At 36.6% G+C, this 17,462-nt stretch overlaps 4 protein-coding genes across 6 annotated transcripts in view; all 4 read right to left on the bottom strand.

Annotated features, from left to right (window-relative positions):
- The window catches only part of LOC105559343, a 63,553-nt gene extending 60,474 nt beyond the window's left edge, over nucleotides 1-3,079 (bottom strand). Inside the window, exons 1-2 of one of the 3 annotated variants that reach the window (XM_012007555.1) lie at nucleotides 2,640-3,079; nucleotides 2,058-2,308 (exon numbers count right to left, since the gene is read on the bottom strand). In XM_012007555.1, coding sequence (XP_011862945.1) covers nucleotides 2,058-2,144 — 87 coding nt within the window. In that variant the 5' untranslated portion in view covers nucleotides 2,145-2,308; nucleotides 2,640-3,079. Of the gene's footprint in view, nucleotides 1-2,053; nucleotides 2,309-2,639 lie in introns of those variants that run through there. The other 2 variants (XM_012007556.1, XM_012007558.1) reach the window with 2 other exon arrangements.
- A 6,488-nt stretch (nucleotides 3,080-9,567) lies between these two features.
- Nucleotides 9,568-12,293, bottom strand: LOC105559342. The gene is made up of 3 exons (XM_012007554.1): nucleotides 12,139-12,293; nucleotides 11,134-11,247; nucleotides 9,568-10,832 (listed from the first exon to the last, which is right to left on the bottom strand). The coding sequence occupies exons 1-3, from the start codon at nucleotides 12,263-12,265 to the stop codon at nucleotides 10,639-10,641; spliced, it is 435 nt and encodes a 144-aa protein (XP_011862944.1). The 5' UTR covers nucleotides 12,266-12,293; the 3' UTR covers nucleotides 9,568-10,638.
- A 1,888-nt stretch (nucleotides 12,294-14,181) lies between these two features.
- LOC105559341 (CD59 glycoprotein-like) lies at nucleotides 14,182-16,917 on the bottom strand. The gene is made up of 3 exons (XM_012007553.1): nucleotides 16,763-16,917; nucleotides 15,749-15,859; nucleotides 14,182-15,448 (listed from the first exon to the last, which is right to left on the bottom strand). Exons 1-3 carry the CDS (start codon nucleotides 16,830-16,832, stop codon nucleotides 15,255-15,257), a joined length of 375 nt encoding a protein of 124 aa, XP_011862943.1. The 5' UTR covers nucleotides 16,833-16,917; the 3' UTR covers nucleotides 14,182-15,254.
- A 212-nt stretch (nucleotides 16,918-17,129) lies between these two features.
- Nucleotides 17,130-17,462, bottom strand: part of LOC105559347 (integumentary mucin C.1-like) — a 6,268-nt gene continuing 5,935 nt past the window's right edge. Inside the window, exon 3 of the mRNA XM_012007561.1 lies at nucleotides 17,130-17,166. Within this exon, the coding sequence (XP_011862951.1) occupies nucleotides 17,130-17,166 (37 nt within the window). The remainder of the gene's footprint in view (nucleotides 17,167-17,462) is intronic.

The raw sequence follows: 17,462 nt of genomic DNA, 5'->3' as shown, positions 1-17,462 counted from the left end.
GCTAATAAATTTACACGAGCCTTTTTATCCCTCAAAATTTCTATTTTATGGAAAATTAACGTTAAATTATATCTATGTTTTTGTACGTATCGTATTAGTGCATTAGCACAAAAAAATTTTTAGCAATAATTCCATTTCAAAGAATCCTCAATCGAATTGCTCGTTCGTTTTTTACTAATAAATCCGCAAGACACGAACGCTTCTATATTTTTCATCATCTCTTCTACTTTGCAGAAAATTAATGTTAAATTGTATCAGCTACGATTCTGTCAAAACGCCCTCAGTCGAATTAATTTCGGTCTTTCTCTTTATTTGCTAATAAATTTACACGAGCTTTTTATCCCTCAGAATCTCTATTTTATGGAAAATTAACGTTAAATTGTATCTATGATTTTGTACGTATCATATTAGTGCATTAGCACAAAAAAAATTTTTAGCAATAATTCCATTTCAAAGAATCCTCAATCGAATTGCTCGTTCGTTTTTTACTAATAAATCCGCAAGACACGAACGCTTCTATATTTTTCATCATCTCTTCTACTTTGCAGAAAATTAATGTTAAATTGTATCAGCTACTATCAAAACGCCCTCAGTCGAATTAATTTCGGTCTTTCTTTTTATTTGCTAATAAATTTACACGAGCTTTTTACCCTCAAAATCTCTATTTTATGGAAAGTTAACGTTAAATTGTATCTATGATTTTGTACGTCTCGTATTAGTGCATTAGCACAAAAAAAATTTTTAGCAATAATTTCATTTCAAAGAATCCTCAATCGAATTGCTCGTTCGTTTTTTACTAATAAATCCGCAAGACACGAACGCTTCTATATTTTTCATAATCTCTACTTTGCAGAAACTTAATGTTAAATTGTATCAGCTACGATACTGTCAAAACGCCCTCAGTCGAATTAATTTCGGTCTTTCTTTTTATTTGCTAATAAATTTACACGAGCTTTTTATCCCTCAAAATCTCTATTTTATGGAAAATTAACGTTAAATTGTATTTATGATTTTGTACGTATCGTATTAGTGCATTAGCAGAAAAAATTTTTAGCAGTAATTCCATTTCAAAGAGTCCTCGATCGATTTGTAATAAATCTGCAAAACAAGAATGTAAATTCCGCGGCAATAGGGTCGTTTACGGAAAACTTTAGGAGCGACATGAATACTTGCGGGACAAGAGCGGAGAATATTTTACAATTTTTATGTCTCTTGGCGGCGGTTTGCCGTCATTCTTTTATGACGTACGCGAAATCACCGCGCAGTGGAAACGATCGCGAAGAAATCGTTATACGAATGATACAACTTGACGTTGATTTCCCGTAAAGCGGAGATTGTGGGGAAAAGCGCGCACGTAGACGCCGAAATATTACGTGAACGAGCGTCTGCTCTCTAACAAAAGGCAGAATGTATTCGCGGGCGCACATTTCAGCTTGTTCGCTTGCACCCTCGTTCATGGAGCGAGCTCGCCCGTTCATTCGCGACCGTGCGCGATCGCGAAAAGGCACCAAACACGCGATCGTTGCCTCAGATCGATCGGCAATCAATCACGACTTCGTTTAACGGGAGGTTCATTGCAGCTCCGTCCCGCGCGACTACGTTCGTTCGAAGCAGAAATCGGGGACGGAAACAGAAGACGCGAGTTACCGGTTCACCGCGCAAAATGCGGGACGACGATTACCAACTAACCTTCAATTCCTCGCACGGCGTCTTCGCGATCTCTCACCTGTCACACGAGATTTGTATTCTATCGCGCACACACACTGCGCGAGGAATCATATTCGCAGAAAATCGACACAAGGGGATCGATTCTGTATCCTACACCGTAGTAAAAATGCTAAAAGTGAACGGCTCCGTCTCTTTCTAACCGTCCCCTTCGAAAGAGACGAAGCCGCTCCCTTTCGGCATTTTCGCTGCACTGCAAGATACAGAATTGACCCCGAATTCACGGAGACCTCGCGAGAAAGGGGAGTCTCGCAGGTACGCGCGAGTAATTGAACATCAGAATTCGGCATCTCTGCCTCGCTGCTTTCTCATAAATAAAATCACTCACCGACCCACGTCCGGCAGGGATGGAGACACTCGGCGAGTCCGGGAAGTCCAGCGACGACGTCCGGCGTCGGCGTCCAGCGTTTGTCGCACATCCAGCGACGGCACGTCCCGCTCGTTGCCGGTCGCCGCGAGAAGAAACCGAACGTCCGGCACGCGTTCAGTTCACAATCCACTGTAAGCGCTTGTCACACGCGAGAAGAAAATTCCGACGGACGAAGTTACGCGGGCAACGCGCGAACAAATGCTTGAGCCACGTCTACGTAGAAGTCGTAGCCGTAAGAATAGTCGACTGCGATTGGTCAATTCTTACGTGTCCGACGAAACTGACCAACCGCAGTCGATTATTCTTACGACTACGACTCTGCGACTTCTATGTAGACGAGGCTTTACTGCGCGCGCCGCGCAGTCGAGCCGCCGCGCGCCGCACGATGAGCCGCGGCGCGCGATTGGCCGCCCGCGCGGCGAGCCCCCACGGATCCAGCCAGTCGCGCCCGCCGGCTTCCAGCCGGCGGCGTCTCGAGCCGCCGCATCCTCGCGTACCCTTGAACGTACGTTGAGACACGAAAAAAACCATGTTTTTCACTTACCGCGTCGGTTGGCGCGTGATACGTTACTGTTTTTCGTCTCGGCGCTGCGACGCACGTACCGAGGTCACGCAGCAGTCATTCATTCGCCCGTGGGATCTCGAGTCGACGGGACGTGTCCGCGCGTCGCGCGACGCCGTTCTCGCCGGGCGAAGCTCCCGCGAATCGGCCAATCGCTCTCGGCGTCTCTCAGCCCGGCGGCGTAACTGACCGCGCACACCTGATGAATCCCCGAGGCTCGGAAGCGACGTCTCGTTACCTGCCGCGCCGGTTGCCGCGCGATATCGTCCATCGTTTTTTCGCCCGACGTATCTGCACAACGAAGTGACTCGGCCGGCGACAGGAAGCGTCCGCGAGTTACTCCGCGCGTCGCGCCGCGCTATTTTCCGCGTCGCGGTTGGCACCACTGTTCTTCTTTCCGCGGGAATCGTCGGATGTGCGCGCAACGATCCGCGAGTGTGCCAAGGAGTGTGTCGGAACGGGCTGCGTGGCGGCTGCGTGTCGGTTTACGGATCGGGATTACGTTAATCTGATTGCGAGGAAAAGAGCGGAGTGCGGGCGTGTCGCGCGATTCACTCGAGGCGGAGCCGTCGAGACGAAGGTGTGCGGGACTTGTGGACTGTGTCGTTGCGCCGCGGACGATCGCTCGCCGCGCCATGTCCGGACTCGAATATGGCCGTTTCTCCCCGTGAGTCGTCGCGTACCGTGTCGATTGATGATTTATCCCCCCGATTCCTCGCGAGAGGCGAAAGAGGACCGAGTGCGCGAGTGAGTGTTAGCGTTAGTGTCAGTGTTGCTTGGAGGGAAACCAGCGCGGCCGGCCACCCGAGAGGACAGCCTGAGTGGAGGAGGAGGCCCGGGCGAGGGCATCGTGCACCGGCGGAGCAACCTTGCGGTACTTATCTTTCATTTTACACGAAGCGAGATCTTTTCCGCCGTTTATCCTCGAGTCGTTATGTCGCACCGTAGCCTGACAATTCGAGCGAAAGAAGTAACTAAAGTTCGCGCCCGCGCTGAGAAAAATTTCCGTCGGATAGTTTTGCCGATTACGCTTTCCGATCAAATTACGGACGCGTCCGCTGAACTTTGGTTGACAAACCGATCGTACTTTTCATCGGATGTACAATTGTATTGGATATATCCGTTTGTTATTACGTAATTGGATTATCCGATTACGTTTAATCGGACATTTTTTCCCAGTGTGTCGTTCTTTCTCGAAAGACGCTCAATTGTTCAATATCTAATTGAATGGAAAATTTGAAACTTTGTTTTTTTAACACTATTTTAATATCAATTGTATGTTTGTGCATTACAGAATCATCGTAGCGACGTTGCAGTTGTAACTCCGCTGCTGCGCGTCGGTGTTGGTGAGCAATGAATTTATGTACTTTGATTATTGCGGGAACGGATCTGCGGTAATTTTATTTAATACACGTACTAATGGCTCATCTATGCATCCATTTGTTAATAATGCAAAGATATTGAATACAAGTATGAAGCATTCCGTGCATCCGTTACCCTCAAATATAAGTTGGAACAGATTAGGAGAAATGTAATTCTGGATTTTACAATTAGATATTTCGTTGCCTAATTTAGTGTGTGCACAAGAACGTACTCTTGTGCACACACACACACACTACGTAGAAAGAAAAAATTGAGGATACTGTGAGGATATGTAATATTTATTGTTAATTATTTCAATTACCAATGTTATTTAGCCAAAGTTCATTTTATTCAGAAAATATGTACATTACATAACTCTTGACAAATATAGTGACAAGGAATGAAAAGATAGAAGATGAAAGAAAATTCTAATTAAAACATTGACTTTTTTAAATTTACTGCTGTTACTCAAGTTCACTCGTGATACTCACATGTTGTGATCGGCAGAGAATAAGAATGAAATATTTGTATATTGTTGTATATGAGACAAACTATTTGTTATTACTTCTCTCATTACATCCTCCATTTAACTAAAATCTTTTGTCCAGGATTACATTTTGTATAAGTTAGTGCGGAAAAGGAATATGTATATAAATATTGTAAAAGTTAAATTACAACAAATCTTTTAGTGCAATATAATTCACACACTTTATTAATGTATTTTTTTATAAAAGATACTGAATGATATATGGTTATTGAATTATTGTTACATATTTTAATGCACTAACTTTAGCCTAAACTTTTGTAGCTTATCCATAAGTAGTGATTGATAACTGGTTTGTATACCAGTTAGTAGTATAAATATGACGTGAGATCCAATATATATTTTGTTAAGAAAGAGAAGACTTTTGTTCTTGAAATTTTCTTCAAATCACTTGGTTTCAAGTCGCTTAAAAATACGTGATTTTTAAATTAAAAGACACGGCATAACATGTTACGCGAGAAATAATTTGAATAAGAAGAGATATTTTTATTAATTCAATAATTCTAATTGGAAAAGTTACATTAAATCTCTTTCGGATCTTACGTCATTCGCCTGAATGTCTCATCTCTGCATGCTTTTGAGATGAGATTCAGCCAAATCGCTCGAATCGATGACAATACGCACATGGGCCGCCTTAAATTCTATCGGATGACGCGTCTAGCAGTTTTCATTCATTTATTTCCAAATTAAAGTTTCGATGTGTTTTACCTTATCAGGCTGAAAAGTTTGGTGTAAACTTTAGAATCGCGATTCCTTCAAATCAAAACGTTGTCGACATTTTTCTAATATTTCGGATATATTTTTAATTATTGGATACATATTTCAATTGCAAATAAACGCGTGTAAAAAATACATTCACGATGGAATTGTTATTATCATTGCTCATTGTTAATTTTGTACGTGATTTCATTAATTTGATGGCCTCGCGACGCGTTTCGTGTTTCGCGCATCAATACATAAGCGTATAATCGTACGCTTATTGCTGGCTGTGATCAGCTGGCAGCACAAGGAGTAATTCTCCTTGCTGTCGATTTCTGGCTATATAAAGCCAGAGTATTGGACAGCAGAAAAACGAACTGGATCGCACAAGGTAGGTTGGTGTACGTATAACACCAATCAAAGTAAAAGGTTTGCCTACAAGGCATTCTTGAATAAGGTTTTTTGCATACGTGCAATTGCACGTAATCGTAGACGGTAAGATGCCGTCTCGAGTTAAATCTCTATTCCGCGTAAATTAAATTCCCGATAAAAACTCCCAAACGGTCGCGATTTAAAATGAAATTCGCTCTTCTAAAATTTCGGATAATCGCGATCGTAACTAAAATTATGTTAAAGATACAGTAGGAATATTATGTACGTAGGTAGAAATACGGATAAAAACCAGATAAATGTCGGGTAGATAGGAAAATGAATAAACAAGAGTACGAGATAGCAATATCAAGCTGTAATTTTCGGCAATAAAAGGATATTTAATTAGTATGAACATTTAGGTAGGAAATTTAAGAAATTTAGGTAGGAAAGTGAATAATTTACTACACGGGTAGGTAGGGGATGCGGGTAGGTAGAATTGGGGGATAATTCGATGAGTAAATCGATTGATTTACTTTGTAGATTTATTATTACACATTTTTATGCAACGGATAGGTGTAAGGATATGGCAGGGGGGATAATTCGGATGGGAAAAATGAATTTACTTTATAGATTTATTATTGTACATTTTTATGCAAATAAACTTTACAATGTATTTCATAATTATTTGTACAAATTTACTTGCACAAAATTGTACAATAATAATGCACAAATATGCATAATAATAATAATGAGATAAGGTTATTAATTATGTACCAAATGGTATATTTTGTCGCGAAAGTAGTTGATATTAAATTGTATAAAATTGTGTCTAATTTGTGTAAACGGATTACACGAAGTCGAAATGCGCATAACACGAAATTTCTTCAATTAAAAATATTATTAAAAATTTTCTTTTAAAATTTTTTATGTTATATCCTCTTATTGACTTTCGTCATAAACTTTTAGTAGTAAAAAACCATTAACTAATTCGGGAAATTTTTTAAAAATTTATTTTCGAAAATGTTATTTATACAAAAATGCAAAGTTTACTTTTAGGAGAATGCGAACGTAATGATTATCTGATGCAAACGGAGCAATCTTGTACAAAAGAAATTGTTTAAATAATTTTCTATCTCCACATAATCATCAGTATATATTTTGGAAAATAAATTATAAGATATTCTAGGCGTTTATGCGCCAAGGCAAGGCCTAATGCGATTTGTGGAGGTTTAAAAAATATATAAAGCAACTATTAACGTATTAACATTTATAATTTGTCAAAAAGTAACACACACGATGAATGTTATTTTAACTTAAAATTATTACATACGTACGTTTCTGTGAACGATAGTGTAATAAATATTTGAGGAAAAGCAACGACCTAATTTCAGAATAACTGACTCCATATGTCTTTAATACAATATTATTTAATTTTTTACAATTTCTTTAAACATGACGAAACGTATATTTTTCTTCATCCGCCGGTGCAACGAAAGTATAGTCAGGACAAAATCGAGACAGCATCGCTGAAACAGTATTCCATTATTAAAGTAGGCTGTCTTTATGCAATTGCGTTGCGTAGCCAGCGGTCTTAGACTTTACTGTTAGATCTGCGCTTTATCGCGATGCGTAAGAGAGATGTGCGGCGAACGCTGAGAGGGACACGGAACCTTGAGAATTTTTTCACTCATTGCGATTCGCGAAGGAAATATGGTACTCGTACGCATCTTTCTGGCATATCAGAACGGAATTTCCCACACTGTTACGGTCCAGGTTTGCATAACGCAGAAACACAACAAAAAGTTCGCGAATGGCTTATGTTGAATCGCGAGAAAAAGGTCCACTCAGTTTTTTTTAAAAGTCGATGGTTTTTCGATATATTGACTAAAGGTAGCCCGCCTCCCCCATATTGAAAACTTGTAAATTTTCTTTGAAGGCTCTTTTATTAATTAAGATTAATAAAGATTAAAAATATCTGGGCTGAGGGACACAAAACAACTTGCTCGTGGCGCTTTCTTTCATCGACGAGAGACAAAAAGAAATTGAGGAAACTCCAGGGGAGTGGGTAAGTGATCGAGGAAATAAACAAGGAAATCTGCCTCCCAACGGGCATAGCAAGCATTGCTTTCTCAGCCGTAATATTGGAAGTTTACGAGGTTTGCCGTAATTGAATCTCGTTGCCACAGAAGGCCTTTGGCAAACTGCTAGAGGGCCGACGCTACGTCGACGACGTGTCACGGAAATGCAAGCCTTACCTAAAATCGTGTGCGATACTGTTGTTCGACGGCGTTTTAAACAAACGAGGTTTTACGACAAATGTACAACGGAAAAATCATCGATTTGAGTTCAGAATTAAGTCATCTGCCACACTTACAACTTTGATTACTAAAATTACAGAATAAAAGAAAATATTTCTGCGGTTTTTAATTATATTACAATTAAATTCATGGCTGATATCTGAGTAGTAAGAAACTACAAACTGCCAACTAATTTTATTGTTCTGATTATATTATGATTATATCATGCCTGCAGATGGCCGCACACTTAAATCGAAACTGATACTTAAGGCGCAATCAAACCAAGTGTTTGTACCTGTAGTTTAAGTTTCGAAGTACAAAATAATGAGCGAAACGCACGATGGTTGCATTACTCTCGCCTTGTGCCGACCAATTAGTTTATACGCGCATCAAGGAACTAATTAACCGTTCCGAAGACTTTCGTTTACGATCAATTTCCGCTGCAAAGTACAATGACCTGCAATATAACACTGGAAATATCTTAGAGGTGTAGCTGCGAGAAAGCTGCATTGATTTATCTAAAATTGAAATTATCGAGATTAATTTTCAGCACATTAAGTGACAATCTTGAACCTCACTGAATTTTTAACGCAGCATTGAGACAATTAATCTAGTAGTTAAAATATTCTTTCAATTTATTTAATCTTGTGAAATGTCACCACACATATCTTCTTTTTTTTCCTTTTTCCCTCTCATCTTTATCACAAAATAAGATAAAATAAAAATTAATATCCGTGATACCCGAGGGGGAAACCGCTAAGGACATTGTGGTGTACAGATTTGCGGCATTACTGGGCATTACTAGGCAATTTTTGGGCATTACTTGGGGCATTAGGTCTTGATGGGGCATTATAAAGATAAAACAAGATAAAATAAGACAGAACAGGAAAAATAAGATAAAATAAGACAATAAGAAAAAGTAATGCCCACTGGGCATTAGTGGGCATTTGTGTACAAGATTTTGGTCAGCGGTTTCCCCCTCGGTGATACCTATACCAGGAAAAAGCCATAACATATCTTTCTTCTTCTCTTATGAAAATTTGAAATTAATTTACGTGGAACAATATTTTGCAAATAGATACCTACGTGAAAAATAAACTTATTATGATACGCGTTATAAATATTTCCCAAATAATTAATCAACAGGTTGACGGCGTTTACCTAAAGAGGAAAAAAAAGTTATAAATATTTACACGAATGAAAAGAGTTAGTGATGCAAGCATGAACAAATTAAAAAGCCGCGGCGAAAATATTGGTACACCAGACATTTAATTCAATTAGGGTCGCCGCGGCGGCGAAAAGTTTCGTCGGGAATTAGGTATCATCGGAAAAGAGTTTGTACCACCGTCTTTTTCTACGCGATATTAATGAAACATTACATACACGCCACACACGAGGAACCGACTGCTTATTATATATTATGCATTGTGTGGGAGTCAAGGGATATAAAAATTATAACGATGTGTCATATGTATATAAATTTATAAACAATATACACAGAAATCGCTGAAGAAGCCTCCATCACAGTAATTGCACGGCGAGATAAACGGCTTTACGCGTGATGAATGAATAATAAATTATTTCACACGTTTTACGTTTCGGCAACGAAGTGTACGGAGATATGAAAAAAAACACGTAGTTTTAAAATACTTTTATTGTGGTCAGTTGTTTTCAAAATATATTTGCAATTTTACAGTAACAGCTATTTTTCTAATGTCCATTTTACAGTTAATAGTATAAGAGGAAAGGCCCCTATTATGAGACAAGCTTCTAATATGACATAGCAGGCTATTTGTAATAATTAATCGTCATCATTTGTTGGTTCTGTCATGAACTTATTGTTCTTGGAGTGAAATGTATTTAGTGGGAAATTTATTGCTGGATCGTGTAAACGTTGCGAAAAAAGATTTTTGATTGAATTTGTATGTTGAAAACCTACTATCTCATGTTAGAAGTCTATCTCACAATAGGGGACTTTCATCTAAATGTAAATAGCACCACATGTTAAAGTTAATAATTATACATGTTAAAAGAAGAAAATTCAAATCACACGTGTCCTTTTATCTTTTAATTTTTACAATTTCTTTAAATATGTCAAAACATAAGTAGGTATACATTTTTCTTCATCCGCTGGTGTAACTAAAGGATAATCAAGATAATATTAAGATAGCATCACAGACAGAGCATTCCATTATTAAAGTACACTGTCTTTACGCAATTTCGTTGCGTAGCCAGTGGTCTAAGACTTTACAGTTAGATCTGTATTTTATCGTGGCGCGTAAGAGAAATGCAGCGAACGCTGAGAGGGACATGGAACCTTGAGAATTTCCTCACTCATTGTGATTCGCGAAAGAAATAAGGTCTCGCGCTCTTCCTGGCGTATCAGAACGAAATTTCCCACACTGCGGCGGCCCAATTTTCATAACGCAGAACCATCATTTATTTTTAAAATGTTCTTGTTTTAAATGCGACAGGAAGAAAATGTCCACTTAGTTTTTCAAAAAATTCAATGCTCTTGACAATTCAGCTTTCGCGTGATATTCGATATAATAATTAATACGGAGTAAAATAACATACAACTAAAGAACTTGTGCTGGCTTTAGAAACAGATACATATTTTAATATCAACGTTAAAAAGTTTTTAAAAAGATTATGATATAAACAATAAAGAGAAAGATTGAATAATCATAAAAATAATCTATGAAATTCATTGAATTGTCCATGACAAAGTAATCAATCCTGATGTTAACATTAAGATAGTTGATAACGTATTGATGGCAGCAGCATTACATAGGTTTGTGTCGCATATACGGCAATCTGTGGCGTTAAGCTTACGTACTACGATTTCGCAAGCGTTAAGATCACCGCAGTAACGTTCGGTGATTTGTTTGCCATATATTTCTGGAAAAGAAGTTTCACTTTTAACTTACACTGTACATATACAATGTTAATGGTTTTGTTATTTTATAAAATTGTTTAGAATATTATATAGGAATGCCTCTGTAAATGATTGAATAAAAATTTGAAAAAACTTGAATATTGCGGGGAAAAATTCAAATAAGCTTTTTTATCTTTACGATAGCGTATCAAAATTAGAATAAACTAAAGTCTGTACAACCTGCAATCTTTTAAGAAGCATTACCTATACATTGTATAGATCCAATGCAGTTAAAAATAAAAATAAACAATTTTAGATGCTTACTAGTTGTATATACTAAACATAACATGTCACTCTTCAGGCATGTCACTACTGCGCTGGATGAGGGACAAGGTTGTCTCGTTTTCGAATCACATTGATAACATTGTAATGCCTCACCTTAAAAGAGATACAAGTATAACAAAAAATATAAAATATGTAGAAAGGAAAGAGTGCCAATGTGAGCCACAAAATGAACGGAAGTCGGTTCTCACAAATTAGAAACAAAATTTCTCTTTAATAAACGTTTCGACCCTCCTTCGGGTCTTCTTCAGTAAAACTACAATAAAATCATCGAAAATACAGGATGAGAATACAATAATACTTATGATATAGATTGGTTAAATAGTAATAATCAGTTACCTTGAAGAGAACCGAACAACTCAAGGTAGAAAAAAATTATAAATATACAAATGACTTTATAATTTATTTGTATAAATAGCTACGTTAAAATGAAATTAGTAAAGCGATTGCCTACATCCGAATTATATCATCTAATTACACAGTGAAGCAAATTTTTCAATTATTTAACTAATTGTTACAAACTTAAAAATCCTTTCATTTTTAATATTAACATCTTATGGCACAATCTATGGCAACTCTTATTATTCATATTTTTTAAACTAATTTTATTATAGGAAGAAATTACTAAGAATCTAAACTTTTAAATTGTATCGATATATTATATAGAAAATGAATAGTAGCAAAAGTGCTTATAAATTAAATCAAACAAACGAGAGCGCCTTTAGATTCGAGCAAGATGTTGACTGCCTAATAATTGTAATCTAAAATGTAACTTTGTATACCGTTTTCCACCTTATCCTGCGCGCCGATTTCATTGCGGACATAATGCAGTTTTATTTAGATGGAATCATTGTCGTCAGTAAAAAATAACTTATAAATTAACATTTTACAATTTTTTATTATCTTCATTTGTATAGTTGTTAGCAATTTTACGTCATTTTATATGTATAGAATATTTATAAATTGTGGGAAATTTAGATTACATACCTGAATGAAAAATTGTAAGCACTATTACAAAAAATATGGTAACCACAAAGAACCGATCTTGCCTTTGCATCTTCTTTACACTTTGACTTATTGTTAGACCAATTGAAGAGTAACTGAGTATGACCATTTGGCGAGGTTATTTCATACTTTATCTATATTCGCAAGATAAACTTTATTATCATTGTGATAAGTTATCGATGATTGTGAGCAAGCCGAGAAGTGCGCCGTTGCTCATTCGATGGTATCACTTATTTGAATATAAAGCAATTCCCTTTACTTTATTTAGTAAAATTATTATAAACACGAATGTCTTAAAGTGCAAATAGAGAGATGTTGGAAAGGTTTTGCAGAGTAGAGGCCACCTAAATGTTATTTAGTTAACACTTTCACAGGCGATTTTAGCGCGTGAACTGAGAGCCGGGTACAATTTATTATATAGAGAGCCGCGCAAAAATATGTAGAGAACTAGTTGCAGGATTTTTGTATTAAAATATGAATAAAATTAAAAACCATTGCTTTATATTTTCATACTTGTAACTATTTACAAATATGAATCATTAAGTCATTTGCTTTCCTATAAAATGATGTAAAATTATGTCAGCGGTAATCTGCTTTTAAAATGACGAAAAAATACGTCAGCAGCTGCAAATGCGTCAATGCATATGTGAACGCACTTTTATACGAATATGACACATCAAATATCAATATACGTGGGTAGGCTGAAAAGTAATGCACACATGCTTGTAAAACACGAACAAGAACAAATAGCGAGTTCGGGCAAAAAGTACATTAAAGTACAATTCTTAAGCTTCAAAATCATATATTTATTTTTCAACATAGTCACCGTTAAGGCTAACACATTTCTCCCAACGTGTAACAAGTTTTTCCATTCCGTCACTGAAAAATTCTTCCGACTTTTCTCGAATCCAGGACTGGACAGCTGCCTTCGCCTCATCGTCCGAGGTGTAATGATTACCCTTGAGGTCTCTCTTGAGTAGAGGAAAAAAATAAAAATCACAAGGAGCAAGATCGGGGGAGTAAGGAGGGTGTGGAATCTGTTCAAACTTCAGGCATGTCTCCAAACGCAGAGCTTCTGCAGTTGCGCGCGAGGTGTGTGGACGAGCGTTGTCATGTTGCAAGACAGTAAATTCTTCTCAGTACATACAGACTCTAAAACACTTCCGACATCGAGTTTGTCGTGTTAGAGGCAGCCTGGAGCCAATAATCTTGCGAAACCTGAAGTTTGAACAGATTCCACACCCTCCTTACTCCCTCGATCTTGCTCCTTGTGATTTTTATTTTTTTCCTCTACTCAAGAGAGACCTCAAGAGTAATCATTACACCTCGGACGATGAGGTGAAGGCAGCTGTCAAGTCCTGGATTCGGGAAAAGTCGGAAGAATTTTTCAGTGACGGAATGGAAAAACTTGTTACACGTTGGGAGAAATGTGTTAGCCTTAACGGTGACTATGTTGAAAAATAAATATATGATTTTGAAGCTTAAGAATTGTACTTTAATGTGTTTTTTGCCCGATCTCGCTCTTTGTTTTCGTTCGTGTTCTACAAGCATGTGTGCATTACTTTTCAGCCTACCCACGTATTTACACGAATGAAAAGAGTTAGTGATGCAAGCATGAACAAATTAAAAAGCCGCGGCGAAAATATTGGTACACCAGACATTTAATTCAATTAGGGTCGCGGCGGAGAAAAGTTTCGTCGGGAATTAGGTATCATCGGAAAAGAGTTTGTACCACCGTCTTTTTCTACGCGATATTAATGAAACATTACATACACGCCACACACGAGGAACCGACTGCTTATTATATATTATGCATTATGTGGGAGTCAAGAGATATAAAAGTTATAACGATGTGTCATATGTATATAAATTTATAAACAATATACACAGAAATCGCTGAAGAAGCGTCCATCACAGTAATTGCACGACGAGATAAACGGCTTTACGCGTAATGAATGAATAATAAATTATTTCACACGTTTTACGTTTCGGCAACGAAGTGTACGGAGATATGAAAAACACACGTCGTTTTAAAATACTTTTATTGTGGTCAGTTGTTTTCGAAATACATTTGCAATTTTACAGTAACAGCTATTTTTCTAATGTCTATTTTACAGTTAATAGTATAAGAGGAAAGGCCCCTATTATGAGATAAGCTTCTAATATGAGATAGCAGGCTATTTGCAATAATTAATCGTCATCATTTGTTGGTTCTGTCATGAACTTATTGTTCTTGGAGTGAAATGTATTTAGTGGGAAATTCATTGCTGGATCGTGTAAACGTTGCGAAAAAAGATTTTTGATTGAATTTGTATGTTGAAAGCCTACTCATGTTAGAAGTCTATCTCATAATAGGGGACTTTCATCTAAATATAAATAGCACCACATGTTAAAGTTAATAATTATACATGTTAAAAGAAGAAAATTCAAATAACACGTGTCCTTTTATCTTTTAATTTTTACAATTTCTTTAAATATGTCAAAACATAAATAGGTATACATTTTTCTTCATCCGCTGGTGTAACTAAAGGATAATCAAGCTAATATTCAGATAGCATCACAGACAGAACATTCCATTATTAAAGTACACTGTCTTTACGCAATTTCGTTGCGTAGCCAGCGGTCTAAGACTTTACAGTTAGATCTGTATTTTATCGTGGCGCGTAAGAGAAATGCAGCGAACGCTGAGAGGGACATGGAACCTTGAGAATTTCCTCACTCATTGTGATTCGCGAAAGAAATAAGGTCTCGCGCTCTTCCTGGCGTATCAGAACGAAATTTCCCACACTGCGGCGGCCCAATTTTAATAACGCAGAACTATCATTTATTTTTAAAAAAAGTTCTTGTTTTAAATGCGACAGGAAGAAAATGTCCACTTAGTTTTTCAAAAAATTCAATGCTCTTGACAATTCAGCTTTCGCGTGATATTCGATATAATAATTAATACGGAGTAAAATAACATACAACTAAAGAACTTGTGCTGGCTTTAGAAACAGACACATATTTTACTAACAACGTTAAAAAGTTTTTAAAAAGATTATGATATAAACAATAAAGAGAATGATTGAATAATCATAAAAATAATGAATCTATGAAATTCATTGAATTGTCCATGACAAAGTAATCAATCCTGACGTTAACATTAGGATAGTTGATAACGTATTGATGGCAGCAGCATTACATAGGTTTGTGTTGCATTGACGGCAATATTTGGTGTAAGGCCCACGTTCTAAGTGTTCGCAAGCGTTAGGAAAACCGCAGAAACGTTCGGTGATTTCTGCGCCAGATATTTCTGGAAAAGAAGTTTCACTTTTAACTTACACTGTACATATACAATGTTAATGGTTTTGTTATTTTATAAAATTGTTTAGAATATCATATAGGAATGCCTCTGTAAATGATTGAATAAAAATTTGAAAAACTTGAATATTGCAGGGAAAAATTCAAATAAGCTTTTTTATCTTTACGATAGCGTATCAAAATTAGAATAAACTAAAGTCTGTAAAACCTGCAATCTTTTAAGAAGCATTACCTATACATTGTATAGATCCAATACAGTTAAAAATCAAAATAAACAATTTTAGATACTTACTGACTGTATATACTGTACATAACATGTCACTCGGGCATGTCACTACTGCCCTGGGTGAGGGACAAAGTGGTCCCGTTTTCGAATCACAATAATAACATTGTAATGCCTCACCTTAAAAGAGATACAAATATAACAAAAATATATAAAATATGTAGAAAGGAAAGAGTGCCAATGTGAGCCACAAAATGAACGGAAGTCGGTTCTCACAAATTAGAAACAAAATTTCTCTTTAATAAACGTTTCGACCCTCTTTCGGGTCTTCTTCAGTAAAACTACAATAAAATCATCGAAAATACAGGAATACAATACAACAGAGAATACAATAATACTTATGATATAGATTGGTTAAATAGTAATAATCAGTTACCTTGAAGAGAACCGAACAACTCAAGTCGAAAAAAATTATAAATATACAAATGACTTTATAATTTATTTGTATAAATAGCTACGTTAAAATGAAATTAGTAAAGCGATTGCCTACATCCGAATTATATCATCTAATTACACAGTGAAGCAAATTTTTCAATTATTTAACTAATTGTTATAAACTTAAAAATCCTTTCATTTTTAATATTAATATCCTATGGCACAACCTATGGCAACTGTTATTATTCATATTTTTTAAACTAATTTTATTAAAGGAAGAAATTACTAAGAATCTAAACTTTTAAATTGTATTGATATATTATATAGAAAATGAATAGTAGCAAAAGTGCTTATAAATTAAATCAAACAAACGAGAGCGCCTTTAGATTCGAGCAAGATATTGACTGCCTAATAATTGTAATCTAAAATGTAACTTTGTATACCGTTTTCCACCTTATCCTGCGCGCCGATTTCATTGCGGACATAACGCAGTTTTATTTAGATGGAATCATTGTCGTCAGTAAAAAATAACTTATAAATTAATATTTTACAATTTTTTATTATCTTCATTTGTAAACTTGTTAGCAATTTTATGTCATTTTATATGTATAGAATATTTATAAATTGTGGGAAATTTACATTACGTACCTGAATGAAAAATTGAAAGCACTGTTACCAAAAATATGATAACCACAAAGAACCGATCTTGCCTTTGCATCTTCTTTACACTTTAACTTATTGTTAGTCCAATTGAAGAGTAACTGAGTATGACCATTTGGCGAGGTTATTTCATACTTTATCTATATTCGCTAGATAAACTTTATTATCATTGTGATAAGTTATCGATGAGCAAACCGAGAAGTGCACCGTTGCTAATTCGATGGTATCACTCATTTGAACATAAAGCAATTCCCTTTACTTTATTTAGTAAAATTATTATAAACACGGATGTCTTGAAGTGCAAATAGAGAGATGTTGGAGAGGTTTTGCAGAGTAGAGGCCACCTAAATGTTATTTAGTTAACACTTTCACAGGCGATTTTAGCGCGTAACCTGAGAGCCGGGTACAATTTATTATACGGGTGAGTCTCTCCATATCCGACATTTTTGAGAAGGTAGAACGGATTGAGATGAACGGAAAAGTCCTGTACCATTTTGCAATTTTCGTAATAGTTAACGAGTAATTAATTATTAAAAATCGTTGTCTTAGGCCGGTCTACCGTCCAATTCGAGCGCGTGGCAAGATGTGACCGGCGATCGATATTGCTGTGCGCACATCTCGCCACGCGCTCGAATTGGGCGGTAGGCCGGCCTAAGACAACGATTTTTAATAATTAATTACTCGTTAA

Source organism: Vollenhovia emeryi, unplaced genomic scaffold, assembly GCF_000949405.1.
Source record: "Vollenhovia emeryi isolate VEMERY1.0 unplaced genomic scaffold, V.emery_V1.0 DF939280.1, whole genome shotgun sequence".
In the NCBI taxonomy this organism is placed as follows: domain Eukaryota; kingdom Metazoa; phylum Arthropoda; class Insecta; order Hymenoptera; family Formicidae; genus Vollenhovia; species Vollenhovia emeryi.
This window is presented reverse-complemented; position numbering and strand designations above follow the sequence as displayed.